Genomic DNA, 26,346 nt, shown 5'->3' on the forward strand with positions numbered 1-26,346 from the left:
AGAGAGAGAGAGAGAGAGAGAGAGAGAGAGAGAGAGAGAGAGATTAATTTAGATCTATATAGAGAGAGGTATATTTATACAGGGTGTCCCAAAAGTCTTAGTACAGTTTTAAGCTTTAAATACCTTAAAGTCTCTCCAGTCTCTCCTCTCTCCAATCCATCTAACTCACAAGTATCAAAACAATCTTCCTAAATCACATGTCTGACCTCCCTTGCTCAAAAATCTTCAGTGGCTCCCAATTGCCTCTAGGATAAAATACAAGTTTTAAGCTTGAAGAGTTTAAAACTGAACTAGGATTTCTGGGACACCCTGTAAGTGTTCCATCATTTACAAAGACCTTTCCTCACATTCATCCTGTGACATAGTAAAAATATTATTTATAGATGAGAAAAGTGAAGCTCAGAGAAATAAAGTTAATTGCTTATTCTCAGGTATGGAAAAATATCAAAACTGGGGATCAAACCTAAGTGTTCTCACTCTAAATCCAGTGCCCTTTCTAATATGCTAGATTAATAAGTAGATAATATGCATGTATGTATGTGTATATACAATAGATACGAGTGGATACACACACACACAAACATAGGTACATATATATGCACACATATATATGCATCTGCATACACACACATACATGACCTTTCCCCCAAACCTATAGATAAACTCCAGATTTACCTACATTGGTAAATCTGCCTTGAGATAACTCTCTCTTCCTCACTACCCTATCTTATACTTGGGAGTTTCCCTCCAACAAGCTTCTCCTTGCTCATGAAACTTCCTTCTCTGACAAGATTGAGACAAAGGCAAGTAGAGTGCTTTTAAATTATTTGTGCTATGACTACATTCTATTACAAGGCAAAGGAACTTGCCTAGCTCTAATTTAAGTGCAAAAAAGAAAGATGGACTTTAAAGAATCTATGGGAAATCACCAGTCTCAGTGGATCTCAGCCCAATCACCTTCTGCCATAGTATAAATCAATTCACATGAGGGATGTTCATTCAGTAAAACTCATCTAATCAGAATTAGGTACACAGATTTCATCATTTAAGTTTGAAAATTACTTTGAGTGACTTACCGCAGTACACATTTTGTATCCAACGCCAAAATCAAAGCGACATTGTTCATCCATAGAATAATTGATTCCTGGTAGTTCTGGGAGTTTGGGCCAATTGTGTTCAAAAGGGTCATCAAGAAGACAGTCATAGGAACTGTGAGAAGGTAAATAGTGGATATAGTTAAGTTTTTGGACATGTTTCTCTGAAGATAATAACCATAATGAAAAGAAGAGATGGAGACATAGGAGGAGGAAGGAGAAAAAGAAAATGAGGAGAAGAAAGGATGAGGTTGAGTTCATATGGCTATCTTCCCCAAGGGGCCTTTTAATTCTGCTTCTGTATCATAATTATATCATAGGCTCCATCTACATGTAAATCATTTTTGGTTGTACTCAACAAATTTAATGGCATGTAGCTAATGTCAGCCTTTTACTATTACTTGATGGAGTTGACATCTGCTGATTCCAAAAGTATTTCTGTACATTTTCAACCTCCTTATCATGTATTCTGAGAATATGTTATCAATTTGCTTCCTCCTTTTTTACTAGAAAGTATTCTTTCCATAGCTGCATTAGGGTGATAAGCCCTATGTTTCATTAACATTGTATGGGCTGCTGTTAGGATACTTTCCAAATCTGTTACAATCCATTTTACAAATCTGAAATTGCATGTTAAGATTAGCATTGCATAAGCACTGGTTGCTTTCAACATATTCTTGACACTGCATTTTGCTTTCAGGAGGCTGGTAAATCTTTGGATATATCTAGTAACATATTTCTTCTTGATCCCTTCATGTATCTTGCCTGGAGGAATACAAGATATTAATTCAAACCCATTGCTTCAATTTGACGTCTGGATTCAAGCTCAGAATCTTCTGTCTCTATCTTTCCTTGGTGTGCATGAAGAATTTCATACTCATCTAGGCCAAATGATATTTTGTTATCATGAGGGCAAAATTCCATGAGATGAAGAAGGCTTTTAACGTTCTCCTCAAGGAGTATGGATTTACTGAACTAGGGAGATTATGCAAGGAAATGACAGAATATGCATAACACACATCACTGAAGGCTGCAGAAATTTAGCACCAATCAAACACAAAAGACAAAGTATGACTTGGTGGCTAAGACTATAGATCAGAAACTCTTTGCCTTTCAAAAACTAACAAATGATAAATCTTTGCCCCACAGACACAGTGTTCAAAATACCCTTCAGGATCAAATAACTGAAGTATGTGATAACTAAACCATTATCACAGAAAGAGCTGTTGCCCACAAAAACACCAACATAACACTGATTCACAAAAACTCAAGGACACCATTTGGATAGATGTAGCCTTACAAGAATATTCATTACTTCCAAACTACACAAAATGACACAGCTTCCTAAGTTATAGAAGCCAAGGAGAGAAATTAAAATCACATTGAAGCAACATGAAACACAAATCACTCCTGTCATCTCATCTCATACTAAAGTTATCCCAAAGATACTTTTGATGAACTTACAGAAAATCAATTTACAGCCCAATAATTATATTGAATTTTAAAAAGCAATTATTTTACTTGGCTGTTCAATATTAAATATATTTAACTGGTAAATATAATTTAATATATTATCATTAAATATTATTTACTTATTATAAACTATTACATATAATTAGTTATTATATTACTAAATCAAAGTAAATGAATTAAATTATTTTAAATAAACTGTAAAGTTATTAAACTTATAGCTAATTTCTTAACTTATTAAATCAGTATTAATTTTAATGTTAAATATGATATTGATTATATTTTTAATTTAATAAATATCCATTAATAATATATCAATATATCAAATATATTAATATAGCATATCACATGTTATACAGTTTTTATAGTATATATTATGTTAATATTAATCATATTCATCATAATTGGTATTAATGTTTTATATTAATATAATATATTTTGTTGACTACATAATAAACATAATATTAATTATAATACCAAAAGATCAAATATAATAATAATTACTATTTATATAGAACTTCAGGGTTTACAGGCACTTTACAAATATTATCTCACTTTATATTCATAATAATAGCACCTACTTTCCGGGCTTTTTATCATCCCCATTTTACAGAAGAGGAAACTGAAGCAGACAGAGATAAGTGCCTAGCCTAGAGCCACACAGCTGGTAACTATCTGAGGCTGAATTCAAACTCAGGTCTTCCTGCATCCGGTCCCAGTGCTCTGTGCACTATGGCACCACCTAGCAGGATAGTGACTTGACTGAGCACCATTTCTACCTGGATTCTATCCAAGAAGACAAGAAAAGTAAGATGGGTGACAATAAGGATAATAAAAGCAGCTCATATTCATGTAGCACTTTTAGGATCACAGAGATCTTTCCCTACAACCCCCTCGCGAGATGCATAGTGTAAATAACGTGACCATCAGTTTATGAACGACACAGCTGAGGTTCAGAAAGGTTAATGGACTTGGGGGTGCCCATACCCATAGTAAATGTTGGGGTTAGGCCATGAATCCAAAACTATCAAAGAAGCAAAAGACCTAGGTCCAGATCCTGGCCCTGACGCCAAATGTATGCCCTTGGGTAAATCCCAGCTTGTTTGGGATGCAGTTTATCTTCTTTAAAATGAGAGAGTTTGATTAGATGGTCTCCAAGGTGCCTTCTAGCCCTAACTCTGCAATCCTGTGGTCTCTCTGGGCCTCCGTTTCTCATCTGTAAAGTGAGGGGGTTTAGCTAGATGACTGTTTCACTTTGATATTTGTCGTCAGCACCGAGCACAGTGGCTGGCACCTAGTGGCTCTTAATAAATGATTGGTATTTGATTGATAGATGGATTTCTTTTACTATCTCTTCCAGTCCAAAATCTATGATCTTTTGGAATTATCTATTTTGAATGCCTAGGCTTATACTTTGTAATGTATGTCTTCATATGACCAAGGATAGATGTGGACAGCTTACGTCTCTCTTTTCAAGTTACAGTGTTGTAGTACTCTCTACATATGCCCATGGGGTTCTTACTGTATGTATCTTTTCAATTCCTGGCCACTGCACCGGGACCAGTGATAGCGATGAAATGCTGCTTGTACCAATGGAGCCATAACACTTCCCATGGCTGTCTCATCACCACACCTGTTTCCTTGACCATCATGCTCCATTCCTAACCTAGAAAGATCAAGACAAGATAAGATCAGAAGAAACCAAAGTTATGCTGATGAATGTGGGAACTGGCTTGATAACTTCAAATTTGTTTAATACTTGTTCATGCAAAGAAGACCTGTGCCAATTATTCCAAACTAAACCAAAAACAATATCAATGAGAACCTTTATGCCTGTTGGAAGGAAAGTTGGCATTCTTTGAGAAACCACATTTACTAAGGCATAGAGTATAATGAGATGAGACAACTTCTTATATCATAGTATTGCTTCACAGCAATACTCGAGCCCAGTATGCATATCCCAATGGGGAGTCACTTGTTCAGTTTCAGTATATGACCCCTTCCCCGGTTTATACACATGAACAGTGGGAGAGGAATCAAAGTGGCGCCTGGGAGATCTGACATGCCTCTTTCCAAAGTACAAAAACAATTGGAAGAAGTAGGAACAAAAAAAAAAGTTGTTTATGTTTTTCTGTCCCTTAGTGATAAAGAGTGACTTACACATGGCCAGTTTCATGGGCCACTACAAAGGCTGATGAAAAACCATCCTCATGATTTAAGGTACAGCTTCTTACTGGATGACACATTCCTGTGACTGGTGCATACCCTGTAAAGAAGAACAATTTTTTTAAAAAAATGTTCATTTCATCTGAAAACCCATAAGGGATTGCTGCTAGATCCCCCCTACCAAATAATCTTCTGTGAAACAAGGACAGCCACCTGTCCTTGGTAAAGCCATGTCCTACAAAGGAGTAATCATTTGAATCTGTCCTTTCTTTTGGATGAAGATACCTGAGCTCCATTATGGACGCTTTGCATGGCCTGGTCATTGCTGAACCTCTTCATTGGCCACACAGGTCACAGATCACAGATTTAGAGCTCGATATGGTCTTGGAGGTCATTTAATCAAACTCCCTCACTTTACAGGTGAGGGAAGGGTAGTCAAGGATGATAAATGACTTGTACGACTTTGATACCATCTTTTTTAATTCCACAAAAACTAATAAGGAAGTTAGAAGTATGGAATCTGTTTTTTCCCCAATGCCTATGTTAGAATTCATCACAAGTAGGTAAGACAAGTAGAAGTCATCTTCTTATGCTGGCCCTAATTTTTAGTATTACTAGTTTGTACAATTCATGATGGATTTTGTGGGTCATTTCCCCCAAAATCTATAGCAGTGGTCATTTAAGAAAAGTTTGATTTTTACTGGTATCATTTAGTCTGGATTTTTTATCTGATTGGCATAGGGAATTCCTGGTGAGGAAATTTCCTTCTTCCAACACAGTTTGGTAACTATTCTGTAACTGAATATACAACAAAGTTGCCTTGGAACACTGAGAGGTGTCTTGTCTCAGTTTACGTAGCCAGTATGTGTCTGATACAGGACATAACCTACCTTTTTCTGACTCCAAGGCTGGTTCTCTATCCTCAATGCCTGTATGTCTCTCTTTGACTTATTAAGACAGTTTAAAAGTAATGAATACTAGGAAGGATTCTTGTCTTTGCAACACTCCAAAGAAGTCAATGGAGGATGTTAGAAAGTAAAGAAAGACCTGAATAATATAAAGCTACTTGCACTGAGCTGGCTGGAACAATTGACAACATTGTCTGATTCGGGGGTTACACGAGAATTTCCTCTTACGTGACAGCATCATTACCTTGCATGCCAGCAGGGCCAAAGTCTTGCCTCGTTAGAAAAATGGCATGATCGTGGTGTTCAGGATGATTGGGATCTGACTTCTGCTGCTGACATGCCCAGCGGCATACATTCTCCAGACTCCGGGATGGATTTCCTCTCTCTATGAGGCTGATAGACTGAACAATCACAACCAATTAAACATGGATGTGCCAGATTTTCCCAAAGCCTACATTCTGCACCTTTATTATACACTAAAACTTTGGGCTTCTAATTCTTAGTCAATTACCTTTATAACCTAATGAACAGTGAAAACAATGAGTGAGCTTCTGCAAGCATTTCAGAAGCATGCCATTCATCTCTCGAAAGAGAGAGGATGGACTCAAGGTGCATAACAACATAGAAACTGTTGACACTTTACTTAACTGAATATTTGTTACAAGGGTTTTGTTATTTTTTTCCAGTGTGTGGGAAGGTGGGAGGGAGAGTGACTAAAATTTTGCTTATTAGAAAAATATATTTTTTAAATGTCTACTTGCAGGGCATACCATGAGATAATGGGGAGAAGAGGGAGCTAGATGTAGTTTCTACTTCCTAGCTGTGTATTTTCTGACCATCAGAATGGTAGATGAAAAGTTGCCATTGCTTGGAATGTCTGAGTCAAATAAAACAAGCATTTATTATTAAGTGCCCACCATGTGGTAAGCCCTATCTGAATGAGAGGATCTTCTGTCGTACAACATTCTAACATTGGTCCTCTGGGGTTAAGTGAGGAAGTAGTTAAAATGTTTCTTAGATTGGCTTCTGTGTTTCAACAAATGTTATTATCAGTGTTTACATTCTTAATAAAACAACCAGGGATAGTTTTATGCAGAACACATACATCCCCTAATAAATGATGGAACTACTAAATCCCTGGTCCTTAAGGATACCAGCTAGAATCTGCTTACATTCTCTGTGATTGAGATAAGGTAGGTTAGGCTACTGGGACTAAACCAAGACTCAGTGACATACTATCTCACCAGAAGGAGATAAAAGGATATTAAACAAGGGATGAAACGCTAACACAATAGCCTTTGTCTCTCTTTCCTAAATGAACAAGCTCATTAGTATTTCAAATGTGGCAAGAGGAAAACTGAAAGAAAAAAAATCCCATACTTAAATATCATGGCAATTATGAAATTCCAAAGGAAAAAAAAACACATCTAAATGGAAAAATTATCCAAAATTCTTTCCACAAAAGAAAGGCTATTTCTGTAAAATATTATATGTGGGTAAAACAGGTCTAACTGGTGTAATTTAGTGATTAAACAGTTTCTCTTTAATGGGATCATGTTTATTCAGTCAACAAATATTTATTGAGCAAGGCATCATACAAAGATGTACAAGACACTTCTCCTATACTTAGAAGTTTAGGCATATGTAGAAAATTAAAATCTTTATATTTTTGCCTGCCTGAGACTTCTCTGCTCATTTCAAGAATCTGTTTACTGGAAAACAATCATCATTTTCATAGGCTAAAATCATAGGTTAATTTCCTGCCTGTATTAAAAGAGATAAACCAATGCTTGTCTGGCTGAGGTACAGGAGTTTTCCTTTCTCACACAGACAATTCCTTTTCTTCAGCTCAGAGCAATCTCCTCCATTATTATTTGGAGTTGAAGGAATTGAGTGTCCAAGATTCCCCAAATGACTCCATCTGGCCCTCTGAACAAAATTCCACATGGGGCATCAGAGACCATTCTTACCTTGGTATAACCCAGCATTATCATGCGTACCAGCACAACATTAATATGTACCCCAAGTGACTCATCATGGTAAATTTCATTCACCTAGAAACAAAACAGGCAAGCTTTCAAAGAAAGGCATCACAAAAGGATAGGACAAGACAAGATAATAATTCACCTGTCACTCATAGCAACCCTGCGTGGATGCAGCCAGATCAAAGTAGCAAGCTTCTTAGCATCTTGCAATCATTTTGAACATAGAGGTGAAGCCCTCTTTGTGGAATGAAGGAGAGGAAGGGAAATGTGCTCATGTGGAAGAATCACAATTTTTACTGGTTATGTTTTGTTTAATTTTAAAAGTCAGGTGGAAATTTGTAAATGGCAATTAGGGGACACCTTATAATTATAGAATTTTGGTAACAGAAGGGACTGTGGAGATCTTGAATCCAAGCCAGGTCCCACATTTTCCTGGTAAATAAAGTAAGATTTCCAAAGGGTAAATGACTTCCCTAAACTCACACACTTACTGGTAGAAACAGGACCGGTGTGTTTAAAGATCTGTGTTCAATTCAACCACCATTCACTGGCCAAATGTATTAAGACAAAAATAAATTTCTCTCTGGATGAAGATGGGAGTGTTCCTTTCTCATTTGGACCCACTATATGCAAGGCAAGAGGGCAAAGTGATGAGGAAGTCATAGAAAAACAACTGAAATTTTTTTACAATGCTGGAAGGAAAGGCAAATCACACTACAGGCGTGACTTCCTTTGATTTTCACCACTGTGGACCCCAGCTTTTCTCATCTCCTACACACAGGGGAAAAGCCTAGGGCTTCCAGAGAGTGAATCTTCAGTGATCAGATAGCTAGTTAGTATCAAATGGAGAGATTCATGTACAAGTTTCCTCTCTTGCCACTATAGAAAGCTAACCCCAGAAGAAATAAGATACAAATTCAAGGGCAGCAAGATGTCCCAGTGGATAGAGTACAGGGCCTGGAGTCAGGATGACTCATCTTCATGAGTTCAAATCTGGCCTCAGACACTTACTAGCTGTGTGACCCTGGGCAAGTCATTAATCCTCTTTGCCTAAGTGCCTCATCTGATAAACAAGCTGGAGAAGGAAATGGCAAACCACTCCAATATCTTTGCCAAGAAAACAAAAAAAAATGGAGTCACAAAGAATCGACCATGACTGAAATGACTCAATAACATTCCATGCCCCTGTTTCCTGATAACAAAGACTCGTTATTAAAAATAAAATAAATATTAATAAGTTTATACACATGTGTACCTCATGCACATCCTAGGGGTGATATTCCCAGAAATAACAAATTTTGGAAACAAAATAAGTCCTTAAATCAGCAATTTAGCTATGTAACTCTGTGTAGCTCTGTTAACTTTGCCAGGAGCTACGAACGTTACATTATTGGAATGCTAACCAATTATGTGCAATGGCATCTTCCAGAGTTGAAATATTCACTATGGATTTTTTAAATCCTACTAACCTTAATATTTCTTAAGCAAAAATTTAGGAATTCATAATAATGAATAAAGAGTACGAAGACTGTTAGAAGTATTTTTAGAAAGATAAAGTAAATCATTCGGCTCATTGCCAGAAATAGTTTAAATTACTGTCATATTGGCTTATAAGAATATAAACTCTGCAATTATTATTATCTCTTTTTGAAAGAAAATCTCTGAAGCTTTTAGTATAATCCCATCACAGAAAAAAATGATATACTTGTAAAAAATTTTACACTTTTATTGATATTTTGTTTTTACATTGCAAATATTTACAAATTACCCCTACTTTGTGAGAAGTCTCTTGTAACAAAGTAAAACAGTTAAGTAATATTAATGATTCAGTGACCTCATCTGAAAGTGCATGCAGCATTTCATATCTGTAGTACCCTTCCCATCTCTCTATTTTATTTAAATAAAACCATCTTTCACCCCATTAGAAAAGAGAGAGAGAGAGAGAGAAGACAAGAAGCAAATTTCTTGAAACAAATATGCAAACAAGAAACAGGAAAACCATTCTGAACTCAGATAACATAGAAGGAAATCAAAAGGGATGGGAAAAGGGTGGGGGAGGGGCAGCTCAACCCTTTGAAAAGAAACCTTAAGCCAATCAACAGTCTGAACATGGAGTGTTGCAAACCAGTATGAGTTCTAATAATTGGGGGCCTGAGCCTTGATACAACCTCACCACTACCACCTATAGATTCCTGAAAGGAGAGGCAGGACCCAGAAATGCACTGTATAGAAATCTGGGAATCACAGCTGGATTTAAGGCTAACTCTGAGCTTCGGTAACACTCTTGGAGTTGAAGTGTGGAATTGTGTAGGGGGCCCAGATCAGTATATTCTCTCTAGAAATTACTCGAATAAGAATATACATATTTCTCAGCTTTGCATGGTACCTTTACAAAATATAGTAGGGCATAAAAGTCTCACAAATAATTTCAGAAAATCAAAAATAGTAAACATATCCTTTATTGATCACAATTTAATAAAAATTATAATCCATAAATGGCATTGGAAGAAACATTCAAACTTAAATAGAGACATTAATTTAGACATTAAAAATTTGTAGGTCAAAGAACAAATTATACAAAAAGTAGTTAATTTCATTTTTAAAATAAAAAAATGAAATAGCATACTAAAATTCTTGTGAAGTAGCCAAAGATGTCCTTGAGGGAAAATTTATTTCTAAAAACTCTCATTAGCAACAGAGAGAGAAAACATATTAATGAATTGGGAATTTTATTAAAAAAAATAAAAATCACAAGTAAACACCAAAAATGAAGTCTTCGAAGAGATAGTAAATTGAAACTTCCCCTTCAAAAAAAACCCTTCATTATCGAATTAATAAATGGAAGTAGAAAGGATGTTTTTAGAGGATGAGGAAACTAACAAAATAGACAAATTTAGCTAATTTGACCAAAAAACAAATCCTGAATATCAAAAGTGAAAAAGAATTCACAACAAATGAAGAATAAAGAAAATTATTAGAATTATTTTGTCCAATTTTACGTTAAAAAACTGCTAACTTGAATGAAAAAGATGTATTAACAAAAATATAAAATACCTAAATTTCCAGTATGACAAATTAAGAATTTAAATAAGTCAACTTTAAAATAAGACCTTGACCAAGTCATATATTAACTCCCAACAGGGGGGATAAGAGGGTAGAGGTGGACAAGATTAGACAGATTGGAAAGGCAATTTTCTAAAATGCTTTTAAAAGAATTAACACCAATTTTATATACATTGTTTGCAAATATAGGAAAATATGGCACACAACTTTCCATGAAAAATATGTCCTGGTACTAAAATCAGGGAGAGGTAAATAAGAGAAAGAAAAGTATAGACTAATACCTACTGAATATCAATGCAAAAATATTAAATAAAATATTAGCAAAGAGTCTACAGACACATTTTTAAAAAGATTATCTGTTGAGATAAGATTGAATTTTACCATGAATAGTTGGTTCAAAATGAGGAAAATTATAAACATAATAGACCATGTAAATAACACACAGCAATAAATCAAATGATAATATTAGATATAGGAAAAATTTTTCTTTTTGTTGTGTTTTTACAAAATACAATATCCTTTTATGTCTAAACACTAGAAAACAGAAATAAATAGGTCTATACTTAATATGGTAAACCAGAGGTATCAAACACATAGCCCTGTGTATGGCTGAACTAGATCAAAATATAATTAGGAAATGTTTAACAAAATAAATAAAAATACAATGCAACATAAATTATGTTAACTTCTCCTACGAGGATTTTGTTTCTTTTTGAGTTTGACACCACTGTGGTATCTATTTTAAACTAAGAGTATCATGTGGAATAGGTAGCTAGGTGGCTCAGTGGATAGAGTGCCAGGTTAGAGTCAAGGAGACTCATCTTTCAGAGTTCATATCTAACCTCAAACACTTCCTAGCTGTGTAATCCTCAGCAAGTCACTTAATCCTACTTGCCTCAGTTTCCTCATCTGTAAAATGAGCTGGAGAAGGAAATGGTAAACCACTCCAGTCTCTTTGCTAAGAAAACCCCAAATGAGGTCACAAAGAGTCAGACAACTGAACAACAAACAAAATCATGTGTAATAGAAAAACACTAGACATTTTATCAATAAAATTACAGTTCAAGCAAAGATGTTCACTGTCACCATTATTTTTAACATGGTTCTGGAAATTTTAGTTATACAAATAAGATGAAAAAGACTAACAGAGTAAGTAAAAGCAAAGAAGAAATAAAATATTTTTCAGATGAGATGATAGATTACTTACTAAAAAATCAATAGAAATAATAAATTTAGTAATGTAGCAGGATATAAAATAGACTCACCAAAATCGCCAGTCTTTCTATGTGAACAAAACCCAGCCAATAGAGATAAAAGAAATTCCATTCATAATTACTATAGAATTTACATAATATATATCTAGAAATACAGATATCAAAATACACATCAGTTTTACAATGACAAAACACACTTTACAGAAATAAAAGGAATACTTAGATAACTGGAGAGGGATGAATTGTGCATGGTTGGGCCATGCCAATATAATAAAAATGATAATACTATCTAAGTTAACTTATATGTTATTAAATCTGTAAATACCAAACTACCAAAGGATTATTTTATTGAGTTAAAATTTATCACACACACACACACACACACACACACACACACACACACACACCCCAAAACAAAGATCAGAAATTTCTAAGGAAATAATTTTTTAAAAAGTCAAAGGAAAGTTGTCCAGCAGTACCAAATCTCAAATCATACTACAAAGCTTACAATATTAAAATAATTTGGTGCTGGTTTTGTTCTGGGTTAGACCTGATGAGATCAATCCTCTTGAAGTTGGGTTTGATATTGGAATGAAATGAGACATTTTTGGGTTAATCACATTTTTAAAAAGATTTACTCAGCTGTAGCTGATTTAACAAGGATAGGCAGTAAGGACCCTTTGAACTGAGTCAACTAAATACATGTTATCCATCTTGATCCGCCAGCTAAGTATTGGAGCACCTCCTCAAGACTGCTTTGTACTCACAGGGAAAGTGATATTAACAGCCTGAATCTTTAATGCTCTGAGCTTAACCAAGTCTGGAGGACATTCTAAATACCTTTTAAGGAAAAAATTCTCCTAATTTGCATGGGGGAGAGGATAGAGGATAGGTTTAAAAATAGAAAAGCTGATCAATGAAACAGATTAAGTAGACATGATACAGACGTAATAGAATATAGTAACAGTGTTACATAAAATCGAGAACACAAAGTACTGGGTTAGGGACTCACTACTCAACAGTAACTCTTGGGAAAATTGGAAAGCAATTGGGAAGAAATGAAGCTTAGGTTCATATACCACCGATCACCTTCAAATGGACACATGACCTACATATAAAAGGTCATATTAATTTTTAACACATTCAAAAATAGATAACAAAAGGGAAAGCATTATTGATCAAGGTTACTGATCCCTTTAATAAAGGATACAGATGATTACAAGAGATAAAATGAGCAATTGTAAGGACATAAAATCAAAAATGTATTTGAATAAAAACAATACAATAAGAGAATGGGACTTAATTAATTGTGGGGGAGGGGAGAGCATCTTTACAACAAATTCAAGAAAAATAGGGAAACAACATGAATATGTAAGAAGAAAATCAATCCCCAGCATGTAAATGGTAAGAAGAGTTGAACAAGCAGTTATCAAAGGAAAGTTTTATGTCTTGAGAAGATGAGGAGAAAACATATATAAAGACAAATTCTCCATTAAATACTTTTCTATAATCTACCTTCTGGACACTATTCAATAAATTAGAAAGACCGGAGGGTGAATCACAAATTGGAAGTCATCTCCAAATTGATAATAACACAGAATAGAATGCAGGCAGAATTTTGCCCCTGAGAAGAAAATATTGAAACAGGAGAGAGTATTGAAACAAAAGAAACCAGAAGAAAGCATCTGGTTGAACTGTTAAGGAAAGGAGGATCGGCTGAAAACAAGTCACTGGACTGGTTTGAGAGAAGTTAAGATACAAATGCAGCAAAGGGTATAAATAGAAGACACTTTGTAATCTGTATCAACAAACCCAGTCTAGCTGAATATCCTGGATCTACTTAACCAACCCATAAGGCCAGGGGCAGACTTCCCCTGAGATGCCCAAGGTTCAACTCAGGCTCCTTATTAAATATCCAGGGAAAACGGAGGTAAACAGAACAATTTTTAGATGACCTTAAATTGGAAGAGGTTGACAATGATGAGAGAGAGAGCAAAAAAAAAGGGGGGGGGGAAATCAAATCAAACACTCCTCCAAGGACTTTTTCCTTGAAATGAAAACTCCTTCCAAGTTTGTTCCCAGAAAGGACAATTTCTTCCAGGACATTTCCCTGGCAGGACAACGTGACCTTCAAAATGTAGTCTTTTTGATTGGTTGCTCAGATCTTGCTTTTCATAGAAAAATATTAAATATGTAGATGTAGTAAAAGGAAAAGTGAAAGGATGGTACTGTGGAAAGAGCATGGGGTTTAGAGACCCGGACCTAAGTTCAAATTTTGACTGCCACTGATAAGCTGTGTGACCATGGGAAAATCACTTAACCACACTGACCTCAGCTGTTTCCTCAGTTTTAAAATGAGACATGTGTACTAGCATGTCCCCTCTAGTCTAAGGTCCCCTCTAGTTTTAGAATAATTTCAGGCAAGAAAATGGTTAGGAATAAGCATTTATATAGCACCTACTATTTGCCAGGCATTCTGCTAAGTGATTTATAAATATTATCACATTTGATCTTTATAACAACTTTGTGAAGTAGGTGCTGTTAATATCCCCATTTTACAGGTGGGAAAACTGGAGCAAACAGAAGTTAAGTGACTTCATTGCTAATAAGGGTCTAAGACTGGATCTGAACTTAGGTCTTCTGAACTCCAGGGCCAGTGCTAGATCCACTGGCATCAATATTATTTATTATCATTAATATTAATAAATCAGGGTATTTAACTTAGGGCCTGTGAACATGCTTTTAAGATATTTTTTATATTGGTATGTTTACTTTATGCATTGCAAGATATTATTCTGTGAAGGTCTCCATGGACTTTAACAACCATTGCAAAGTTCTGCTCTGGTGTTCATCCTTTGTTTCTGAAAAGGATCAATGATGTCATGGCTTATGTCTTGACTTGTATGTGAATTGGATGTAAGTGAGGCAGAGTTGCACAGTCATCGACCTCACTCTCTCTTCCAGAGTCGTAAAAGTCCAGTGGCAAGACAAAAGTCAAGACAACTGGTGATGCCTGGGATGTTGCAGATGACGTTGATGTCTCCAATGTTTGATCAAGCTCTAAGACCACCACGGTGCCTGCGGTAGTCATCTTCTTGGTCAATGGAACAAATTGTTCTCATCTACCCATCCCACCAGGGGAAGTCTTCATGCTTGGAGTAGACATCCCCCTAACTCACCAATGGGTTTGAGAACTGCTGGCTACCCTCAGCCTGAGGTGCTGAGATGGTGTTACTGGAATGTGAAAACTGTGCTTGCTACAGCTTCAAATTGATGACACAAAAGGGTAAAAAAAAACCTCTAAACGGATGCAAACATGACTATAAAATCGTACATTTCCCACATGTCTTTCATGTTAAGAAAGGTGCTGGGAGACTATGACAAAAGTAAGATCTCTATCTACAAAACCAGAAAACAGACATACTATTCCTTTGCATTGCTAAGGCTAAGTCTATGACTTGCATCTAATGCTTCCTGGGAAACTTTGGTGGAGAAAGAATCAACATCAACTTTTTTTAAAAAATTAATCAACCTTATAAGGTTTTTGAACCAGATCTGTGATTTGACAAAGAACTCTTTTTATTACATTAATATTTTCTTTTTCCAATTACATGTAAAATAATTTTTAACATTCATTTTTTAAAATTTTGAGTTTCAAATTTTCTCCCTCCCCCCTCCCCCCTCCCCTCTCCTTGAAAAGGCAAGCAATTTGATATAGGTTATCTATGTGCAGTCATGCAAAACATATTTCCACATTGGTCATATTGCAAAAGAAAACACAGAAAAAAAACCACCCCAAGAAAAATAAAAGTAAAAAAAAAAGGATGCTTCAATCTACTTTCAGACTCCTTCAGTTCTTTCTCTGGAGGTGGATGGCTGGCAGAGAACTCCTGATGAGGACCTTTCCTCTATCATTGCATATCAGGCCTTGTTTGACAACTTACATCCCAGAGAGCTTCCTGAGACACTGAGAAGTTAAGCCACTTGCCTGGGGTCACACAGACATTCTATGTGACAGGAGGGACGTAAATCCAGGTCTTCCTGGCTCCGATGCATGTGCTCTACTGTAGATGATGCTACTTTAATACTACTTATAATTCTGTAATTTTGGGTAAAGAATAATAATAGCTTTAATAATAATAGCCTTTAAAAATTATCTCACTTGATTCTTGCAGCAACCTTGTAAGTTAGGTGCTAATATTATCTCCACTTTACAGAGAAGTAAACTGAGGCTGAAAGTGTTAATTAAGCATCATGCCAGGGATCACACCCTAGAGATGGGATTTGAATTCAGGTCTTCCTGACTCCAAGTCCAGTGCTCTTACTCATTCTGCCTCTATAAACATCAAAGTTGTTCACATTTGTTTGTGTTAATGCAAAATACTAGAGCTATGTGCATATCACTGCACTAGATGTTGGGGAGATACAAAGAAAAGGCCCCTTCCCTCATGGAACTTAGCAAGGAGACAGTCACACATAAACACAGTGTCCTATAAGAGATCTATAATAATGATCAACAGAATATAATCGCATGAAAGGATAAAACATATATCAGGTACTATATGAGGTCAGAGGAAGCAATGATGATTTCTCACTGAGTAATCCAGAAAGGAGCTCTTTTGAGAAAGTGGCGTTTGATGTGAACTTTGAAGGACATCTTTTAAAAAAATAATTTTGAAGTCTGAAATAAATTAGATAATAAAAATTACTTGTTAATTATATCTGATCTTTTTACAATCACTCAAAGAGTCCAAACTTTCCAAGACAAGTAAAAGAACCTAACCAAGCTTAACATATAATGCATGCTCAGTCAATGATTTCTGATTTATTGATCGCTGGTTGGCAACAGAGAAAACCCAGAAGCAGAATGAATGAAAAAGGAGTGATCTTGCATTTAAATAATTTCCACAGAAACTTAGCAGCGAGAGTAAGACATCCATTCATGAGGGCATGGGAATGTGTGTTAACATCCCAGCTAATTTCCACAGTGAGCAAGAACAGTTAGAAAACTAATTATTAGTGTGAAGGACTGTCTGATGTTGGCTACTGCCAAGTAGAAGTTGTGGCAAGATGGGGTAGGAACTGGGTATTAGGAAGTAACCGGAGCTCACGCTCCCGAGGCAGGGGCTGTGCTAGGTGGAGTTGTGGTGAACTGGGATGGGAACTAGATACGGAGAAGTAACTGGAGCTCATGCTCCTGAGGCAGTGGGCAGTGCTATGGGAGATAAGCTGGAGAAGGAACAGGATACAAGGAAGTAGCCGGAGCATGTGCTCCTGAGGTAGGGGGCTGTGCCACGTGGGAGTGGGACGGCAGAGGACGAGTTCCCTTTGCTTAGTCCCCTCCCTAAGTGCAAAGTCAACCCCAGACGCCTCCTTCCTGTGTCCTTCCTGACTTCCTGGGTCACGTACTTTCCCTTTGTGTAGCACTGACCCCAGATGCCTCCTCCCGGTATCTGGGCCTGACTTCCTAGGTCATGTACTCTTTGTCTATGCACTAATCCCAGACGTCTCCTTCCTGTATCCGGTCCTAGCCTCCTGCGTCACTTCCTCTCCCTTGGTGCGCTAAACCCAGACATCCCCTTCCAGTATCTGATCCTACAATCAATGACTAGTAGGCGGGCTGAGGAGGAGGGGCTGAGTAGGTACTTAAGGAACGGTCGTGGTCGGAGCTCGCTCTCTTTTTGCTCCTGCTCTCTTGCTCTGGCCTTCCTGCTTGGCCTTGCTGTGATGGCCTCTGAATAAAGCTCGGGTGTTGGCACCTCCTGGTCGGCTCGTCTCTGTGTGTTTATCCTGGTAGGCGCCGAAGACTGGTAAGTATGACTCTGGCAGCCTGCTCCTTATAGGAGGAGAGTGCACGGCGCAGCCGGCACAATTAGAGAGCTGTTTAAACTTTTGCTGTCAAGACAAACCATTGGTTATAGGTACAAAAGCTTTCAGTATCCTATAAGTAAATGAAAATGTGTTTGAATTTCCACAAGTTTATTTAGTTTCACAGGAAAGGTTTTGCTAATTTTTTTCTCAGCACTAACAACTGTAATCAAATCATAATATTTGGCTTCCCCTTACAAATGCTTATCCTTCCAAACAGATGGTTCAATACAATGATGATTCACTGAACCATGAATTTGTTTATTGCTTTTCCATGGTGCAGATACTATCGAAAGTTTGGACTTTAGCTTTATCTGGCCTCAGCATTTGAAATATTGTTATTCCTTCCCTGGGCTCAGAAGAAAATAACAAGGATTTAAAGAGCACAAATCAAGATATGGGTACTGAGGTATCCCTTCTCCTTGGGAGTGAGGTCTTTGATTGGAGCTATTTCTCACTGCCCTGTCTGGCCCAAGCTCCATGAAGGAGAATGGTGGTGAGTGTCCTTTTTCTCAGTGGTCACTAGACTGCTTGAGAGGACAGAGCTTTGACCAATCTGATACGTAGGAGGAGTGGAGAAGATGCTGGTTCTTTCTCCTCTCTCCCCTTGAGGTTCAAACACTTCCTCTTGTAGACCTACTATTCAGCACAAGGCTGGGAGCTAGGAGGAAGGTGGAGAATAACGGGTAATACACCAAGTGCTGCCTGCAGCTTTAAGGACATCCTAGATGCCATTGTCCGTAATCATGGCAGCTGACACCAGCATTGTGTACAGATCCCAGATGGAATCCAATGTTGGAGGTGAGCAGGGATTTTTTTTTTGTTTTTCTTTGCAGTGGTATTAATTGCAGCGTCTGGCACATAGTAGGTGCTTAATAAATACTAGTTGACTAGCAGCTGTTATAACACCAGAGCATTTGATGAGAAAATACGGGCATCGTTCACCTCTCTCCGTCTACCCTACTCGATCCTTTCTTTTGTTCTGGCTCGCAATCTATCTTAGGTGAGTCCTTGACAAATACCTCCACTGTTGCAAGAGGAAGCTTCATGAGATGGGTGTACTCAACACAGCACAGTGGAAAAGCTTGATAATTTGTTGTTTTGATTAATAAACCACTTAGTAATAATAGATGGTGCAGTGGATACAGCACTGGGCCTGGAGTCAGAAAGATTCATCTTCCTGAGTTCACTTCTAGACTCAGACACTTACTAGCTGTATGACCCTGGGAAAGTCACTTAACCCTATTTGCCTCAGTTTTCTCATCTGTAAAATGAGCTGGAGAAGGAAATGGCAAACCCCTCAAGTATCTTTGCCAAAAAAAAAAAAACAAACCCAAATGGGATCACAAAGAGTCAGACACGACTGAAAAATGACCTAACAACATGATGGAGAAAGGGAATTCTCAGACAAATAGTGTTGAGGTCTTTCGAGAAATAAATTTTCTTCTTTTTTTATGATCCTGAACAAGAATTATGCATTATACACTACATTCAGTGAGAACCTAGGTCAGTGATGGCTTCCTTCTCATCCAACCTTTTCAAGCTTGAAGGTTGATGGGTCTGAATCACTTGTATGTGCATAGAAACTAAAGGATCACAGAGTTTGAGTAAGAAGGGACCTGAGAGGTCACAAAGTCCAATCTCCTCATTTTACACATGAGGAAACTGAGACCCATCAAAGTTAAGTGACTATTTCCTGAGGACACACAGAGTTGTTATTACTTCTGCAGCATCTTAAGGGTTACGTAGGAATCTTATCTAGTGTGCATCATAACATTTAAATAAAGATGAATTCAAGAGGTTCTAGTGACTCCCTGTTGTTTCTTGGACCAAACGCTAATTCCTCCAGGATTTTAAAATCTGTTCTGTGAAGTCTGGATTCGGTCAAAGGGCCACATTTGAGGACCTAGAGAGCCACATGTGGCCTCAAGGCTAAAGGTTCCCCACCCGATCTCTATTTGAAAAATTGGAACATTTGTCTTTCCCTAGTCCCGCAGAGGCAGGTATGTGGTTCAACATACCTGCAAGCATGGAATCAGGAAGATCTGAGTTCAAATCTGGTCTTAGACACTTACTAGCTGTGTGACTTTGGGCAAGTCACTTTATGCCATTTGCCTCAGTTCCTCATCTTTAAAACAGGGGCATACTGGAAAACCACTCCAGTATCTTTGTCAAGAAAACCTCATGGATAAAAAGTCCATGGGGATATGTAGAGTTGGACACAATTGAACAACAACAAGAAGTCCTGCAGAAGTACTTTCCTGCTCTCCGTGATATTTGGCACAACACTGACCATGGATATGGAAGACACACAGTCTGTTTGGGCCAAATGAATTGAATTCATCAAGGATAGGCTTTCTTACTATCTCCTTATCTCAGGGCATCAGCACCGTATGAGTCATTTTTAATCTGTCATTTCCAGTCCAAAGGTCATTTTTCTTATCAGAAAAAAGAGAAGCCAAATCAGAATTGACCAGCTTTGCTTTGTCTCCAGGATTGCCTTGGCCATGTGTGTCCTCTGCATGTGTGCTAAACTATTATTGTTTGTTAGGCCCATGTTCATTCCTTCTCCTTCCCCGTCCTGGATTCTGAGCACATTTGTGGGAAAGTTTGCCCCTGGCTTTGGGGGAAACCCAACTATTGTTCTTACAATGTCATTTAAGTAAATGCTTTTGCTAAGGAGTTGACTCTACTGTATGATTGTTAAGGGAAAGTATGCCAGTGGGGGCTCGTGAGCTAAGTAAATACAAAGTACAAACAAAGAAAATATAAAGAAATTATAGGGGCAGCTAGGTGGTGCAGTGGATAAAGCTCTGGCCTTAGAGTCAGGAGGACCTGACTTCAAATCTGGCCACAGACACTTGACACTTACTAGCTGTGTGACCCTGTGCAAGTCACTTAACCCTGATTGCCTCAGCAAAAAGCAAAAAAAAAAAAAGAAAAGAAATTATGGAGGGGGGTCACTATTATTTAGGGGTATTATGGCCTAGTCTGTCACTTAGGCTTGGAGTTTAAAATGTAATGAAGCACTCATAGACTACATAAGGTAATAAAAACAACTTCACTAATAAATAAAAAGCATGCAACTATTAAAGTTCAGGAGTTATAAAACCCCAACTTTTTTCTACCTTCACAGTTGCCATGGCAACTAGTTACGTTAGGTCAAGAATTCATATATAATCTGAATAACTGTTAAATTCAGATATAACCTCTGTACAATCTCCCCTCTAGGCCAAATCTCTTTATACTTCAGGCAGCAAAAAGGACAAATGGCCCTATGCTTTTGATAGGGCAGCACAATATATATATAATAACCAAGCTATATAGACATGAGTGAGGCTGCCAAAGAAAGGACATGGAGAGTGAAAGGGGCAAATGGGAAAGGATGACGAAGCAGCTGTCATTGTAGTGGAGGCCTGAATGTGAGTTCACCCGGAGCAGACACATTTGTGTAGCCACCTGGCGTTTCTCTTTAATGATAATCCCCAATATCTCACTTATTGCCTGTGCAAAAAAAGATACAATTCCTACCACAGGGGGAATTAAGAAAGGTTTCATGTAGGAGGTGGCAATAAAATTGAGCTTTGAAGAGAGCTAGGGATATACATTCCAGGCAGGGAGAACAGCCTGGCCAAAGGCATGGAGATGGGAGATAGACAAGAAACAGCAAATAGGATGGTTTGGCTAGAAACTTAGAAAATAAGAAGGGAAGTGACATAGAATAAACTTAGAAAAGCAAGACAGAGCCATCTCACAAAGGGTTTTAAGTGCTAAATGGAAGAGTTTGTATTTTAATTTAGAGGCAATCGAAAGGCAGCAGAACTTTTTAAAGCAGGGAAATGACCTAAACAGACTTGGTTTTTGGGCATTTCACTTTGGACATTTGGAGGCTGCATTTGAGAGGGGAGAGCCTTGAGGTAAGCAAATCAATAAGTTGCTATTACAATAGCCCATGTGTAGGTTGGTGAGGTCTGTACCTAGGATGGTAGCCACATCAGTAAAGAGAAGGGAAAGACACAAGAGATGTGAAGATACAATCAAGAAGCCTTAGCAACTGATTAGATATGGCCCCATGGGCTAAGGAACAGCAACACTCATTGGATCATATATTTAGAGCTAGAAGAGACCTTAGAGGTTATTGAGTCCAGCCATCTCATTATTCAGAAAAGGACACTGAGGCCCAGAGAGGTTAAGAGACTTACCAAGGGTCACATAGCTAATATATGTCCAAAGCAGGTTTCAAAAAAGGTCTTCCCAACTCCAATTCCAGCACTCTACATTCAGTATGACTTAGGGATGATTTTGAGATTGTTAACTTGGGAAGATTGAAAAGGCAGAAAGAGTAAAATTGAGAAGAGGAGTGGGAGAAGCCAATGAGCTGTTTTGAACATGATGAGTTGGAGATATATGTTTGAAATATTCCCCCCCCCTCCAAAAAAAGTGATATGGGACGAGCTAAGATGAGACATGGGCTAGATATAGAGATATGGTAGTCATCTGCATAGAAAGGATAAGTGAATCCATAGGATGACCAAGAGGGAAGATATACAGAGAGAGAATATAATGGCCCCAGGACACAGCCCTAGAGTATACCCAGTTGGGAGGTGAGATATGAATAAGAAGCCAAAGAGAAGTCATATAAGTTGAAGAAGAGAGATAGAGATCAATAGAGATCAATGCCACCACAAACCAGAGAGAAGGGAGCATCTATCCGGAACAGGAGTTCCTAACCTTTTTTCTGTCTTAGATTCCCTTTAGTGGTCTGGTGAAGTCTATGGACCCCTCTTCAAAATAACTTTCTTAAGAGAATAAAATAAAATAAAATGATTACAATGGAAGACAAAAGTCAGTGAAAATCAAGATAAGACTTTTCCCATCCAAGTTCATAGAGCCCCTAAAATCTATTCATGATCCCTTTGGGGACCCTAAGTGATGAGCCCCTCATCTAGGGATAGAGATTGCTTAACTGTCAAAAGCTTCACAGAAGTCAGGAAGGAGGAGGGCTGAGAAAAAAAAAAGGTATTGGATTTAGCAATTAATCAGCTGTATGATCCTAAGTATAACCCAAGTTTAACCTCTCTAAGCCTGTTTCCTTGTCTGTAAAACGGGGGTAGTAAGAGCACCTACCTTCCAGGATTATTTTGAGAATCAAATGAGAAAACTCATGCAAAGAACTTTTCAAACCTTAAAGTACGTTATAAATGCAAACTCTTGTTATCGCTGTACAAATATTTTACTTTTTTTATCAACTTGGTGAGCAAATATTGGGGGAGGAAAAAATGATTTTATCATGTAAGCTAGTGTTCATGGCAGATGGACAAAAATTGAGGAGGTCAAGGCTCTTGACCAGAATGAAAGAAAAATCCCATTTCCTGCCCTGATTCAAGATACCTACTTTCGAATTCAGGCATTTCCTTCTATGCCATTGAAGAAACGTCATCTCCTGTCTTCAAACCCTCACCAATGGGAAACCTATTAAAAACCCTCTTGCCTCTTCTCTCTTTCAATTTTGCTAGATTTCAATAAAAGGCAAGAATTCACACAGAGTCAGCAATAGGGGTGGCGGTCAAAGGCAGTGAGAAGACCGGGCTCAACATCCAGAACGAGCTGGGAAAGGAAAGGATACTCACGATGTTCATGAGCGTCAGGAGGTAGTTTTGGACGTGTTCTTTGCCGTGGAAGCGGACTACGGAATCATCCACGCCTAAGAGCACCTCAATATTATGGTCATCGTCTCCCGCGTGCCTTCGCCGCCTCGTTGTCTCATTCAGCTGTTGTTCAAGGTGGTCATAACTGGCACCGAGGTCATCAAAGCCCTCCCACTGAGGTCCTGTTGAAAAATTCAAAAAAAAATTCAAGCGTTTTAATTTACCCATAATGGCTTCTAACGTTTTCTTTCAAAAAATATATTTTTTTAAAATTCTACCTTTTCACAAAGGTAGAATTTCCTAAAGCTTCGTTCACAAATGGCCCAATACATGTTGAAAATATCTACTTTAAGGGTAATAAGAAAATATGGATGAATGGTAATGATTTGAAAATTAATTAAATATTAATCTTGCCTGGTAATACTTAACTAAGCAGCAATCCCACATATACTATAGTTCATATCATTATTTATGTGTCTATAACTTCTACCATCTAAAGTGAAATATTTCTTCCAAAGAATCATCTGAAAGGAAGGAAGAAGGAGGTCTTCCTCTCAGATGATTCTTTGGAACAAAGATTCTGGTATATCAGAGCAATGAAATATAATAATAATAATTATTATTATTATAGCACGTATGGTGTTTTAAGCTTTACAAAGTTCTTTAAAAGTATTATCTCAGGCCAAATGTGGTAGTGCACCCCTGCTACCGGGAAAGCTGTGGCCAGTAGATCTCTTGAGCTCAGGAATTCTGAGCTGTAGTGGGCTAAGGCAATCAGGCGTAGGCACTAAGTTTCACCATTAATGTGGTAAATCCTCAGGAGCGGGTAGCTACCAGGTTCCCTGAGGAGTGTTGAACCAGTCCAGGACAGAAACTAAACAGGTCAAAACTCCTATGCTGATCAAAGTGGGATAAGGCACATAAATTTTCTCTCATCTTTCCTACCTGGGAGAAATAAGGAGGCTAGATAGATAGATAGATGGACAGACAGACAGACAGACAGACAGATAGATAGATAGGTACTGGTTCTTTCTCCTTGTGTTGAGTCTCTCTATTTATAAATTTAATAACAATAATGAATTATATATTATTATTACATAATATATTTTGAATGTTAATATAATGTTTATTTTAAATATATTCTCTATAAATGTATCATTTAATATTTGGCAGATTAAGATAAATAAAAAATTAAATGCATGGTTTTAACTTTTAATCAGGGGAAAATCCTGTAACATTCTGTCTAGCATCGTGTCAGACACACATCAGACCTTTTAATAAAAGGCTTATTGATTGATTGATTGCAGTTAGTATCAAAACTTAAACTGTATTCATTCACATGTGAAATATTTTAATATGGAATCAACTACCTTGACTTACAAAAGATGCCAAATATAAAAATCCATTCTGACTCATGCCTTAAAGGAGCCACATTTCATACTCTACTGACTCTGTAAGTCACCTGAATCACTGTTTAGAGACACTAATAAATGGGCATTTTTCCTTCTACCTTTGGGGTTTTATTAATGTTGAGGAAAATTTGTTTTTAAAATTATCTCTTGGCCAAAATGAATGTAGACCCAGCCCCAACCAACTCCACGGGATTTGAAGTGGCAGGCTTTCAAACCCTACTCAAACCTTCCCCAGCTCTGAAAAATATATGGAAACGCCCACTCCAAATATAGTTATGAGACCTGAATATGACCACTCAGATTTAAAAGCTGCATTATAATTTATCTTGATCTGAACGCACCTGTTAGCTTATTAGATGGGAATTCTCGCTTCATTGAGGCATCACAGTGGTTCAACAATACACAAATGACTCCCACCTCCAGCCACATCTAACAGCAAGAAATTATATGTACAAACACTTTTACATTTGACCTTCAAATCTTTTCAGGCTTCAGAATGTGGCACATGGTTGTACCTCGCATACAAGCGGGAAATTCATACATGAGATTCCAGTCCTAAAAATAGCTCTGCCTGGAAGATCTGTCGTCTATGACATCCAAAGGAAACACACTGGAAATGTCATCATAGGATTGTAGCTGCATGAATGGAATCGGGGAAAGAATGACTTCAGAAAGATGCCACTTTCTGTTCTCTAGAGGACCTTTGGTTTGGGTTAGCCTTTCTATCTCTTCTTAAATAAGGAAGGATTCTGATTGGGAAGAGAGGAGAATCCCCTTTATGTGAATGAGACAGCTGAGGAAATGAGAAGGAAAATTTTTCTTCCAAATGTTGCCTTTTCTCCACCAAGACTCCCCAAGTACATATTTTCCTCATACCATACAATTTTCCTTTTGTATGACTCCTAATGTGAAATGTCAAACATTTTGGAGAAAAATGGCATTCGAGTTTCCAGCCCTTTGCCCATATTGACATTGCTATTTATAGCAGGCAACCTTGACACACCATGAAATAATTTTAGCCATAATTGGCTCCTTTCAGTACAATCTACTCATTTTACTGTAGTTTACTGGCCTCAGAGTCGGAACAGAGTTTAATGATAATCTGGTCCAACCAACTCACTTTAGTGAGGAGAAAACAGACCTAGACATAGGAAGAGACTTGTCAAAGTAACATAGGCCTTATGAAGCTAACACAGGAGTTGCAAGGAATCCTCAGATTCCAAATGTGTCTTCTTTCTACCAGCTAAGAACCAGGTAGCACTGTGGGTAGAGCACTCAACCCGCAGTCAAGAAGACCTAAGTTAAAATCTTGTCTCAGAAACTTATTAGCTATATGACCCTCGTCAAGTCACTTAACTCCTTCCAGCCTCAGTTTCCTCATCTATAAAATACAGATATTACAGATAGCACCTACTCTCATAGAGGTATTGCAAGGATCAAACGAGATGCTACAAAGCCTTTCACAAACAACAAAAGGTTACATGTATTCTAGCTCTTCATTTTCCTACCTCTCTCTTG

General features: G+C 37.5%; 1 protein-coding gene across 1 annotated transcript in view; it reads right to left on the bottom strand.

The window, feature by feature from the left end:
* ADAMTS3 (ADAM metallopeptidase with thrombospondin type 1 motif 3) overlaps positions 1–26,346 on the bottom strand; it is a 283,034-nt gene that overhangs the window by 54,518 nt on the left and 202,170 nt on the right. The window contains exons 5-10 of the mRNA XM_027854644.1: positions 23,399–23,598; positions 7,609–7,692; positions 5,883–6,039; positions 4,725–4,830; positions 4,087–4,230; positions 1,077–1,209 (exon numbers count right to left, since the gene is read on the bottom strand). Coding sequence (XP_027710445.1) covers positions 1,077–1,209; positions 4,087–4,230; positions 4,725–4,830; positions 5,883–6,039; positions 7,609–7,692; positions 23,399–23,598 — 824 coding nt within the window. The remainder of the gene's footprint in view (positions 1–1,076; positions 1,210–4,086; positions 4,231–4,724; positions 4,831–5,882; positions 6,040–7,608; positions 7,693–23,398; positions 23,599–26,346) is intronic.

This window comes from Vombatus ursinus, unplaced genomic scaffold (assembly GCF_900497805.2).
Source record: "Vombatus ursinus unplaced genomic scaffold, bare-nosed wombat genome assembly UNPS02010461.1, whole genome shotgun sequence".
NCBI lineage: Eukaryota > Metazoa > Chordata > Mammalia > Diprotodontia > Vombatidae > Vombatus > Vombatus ursinus.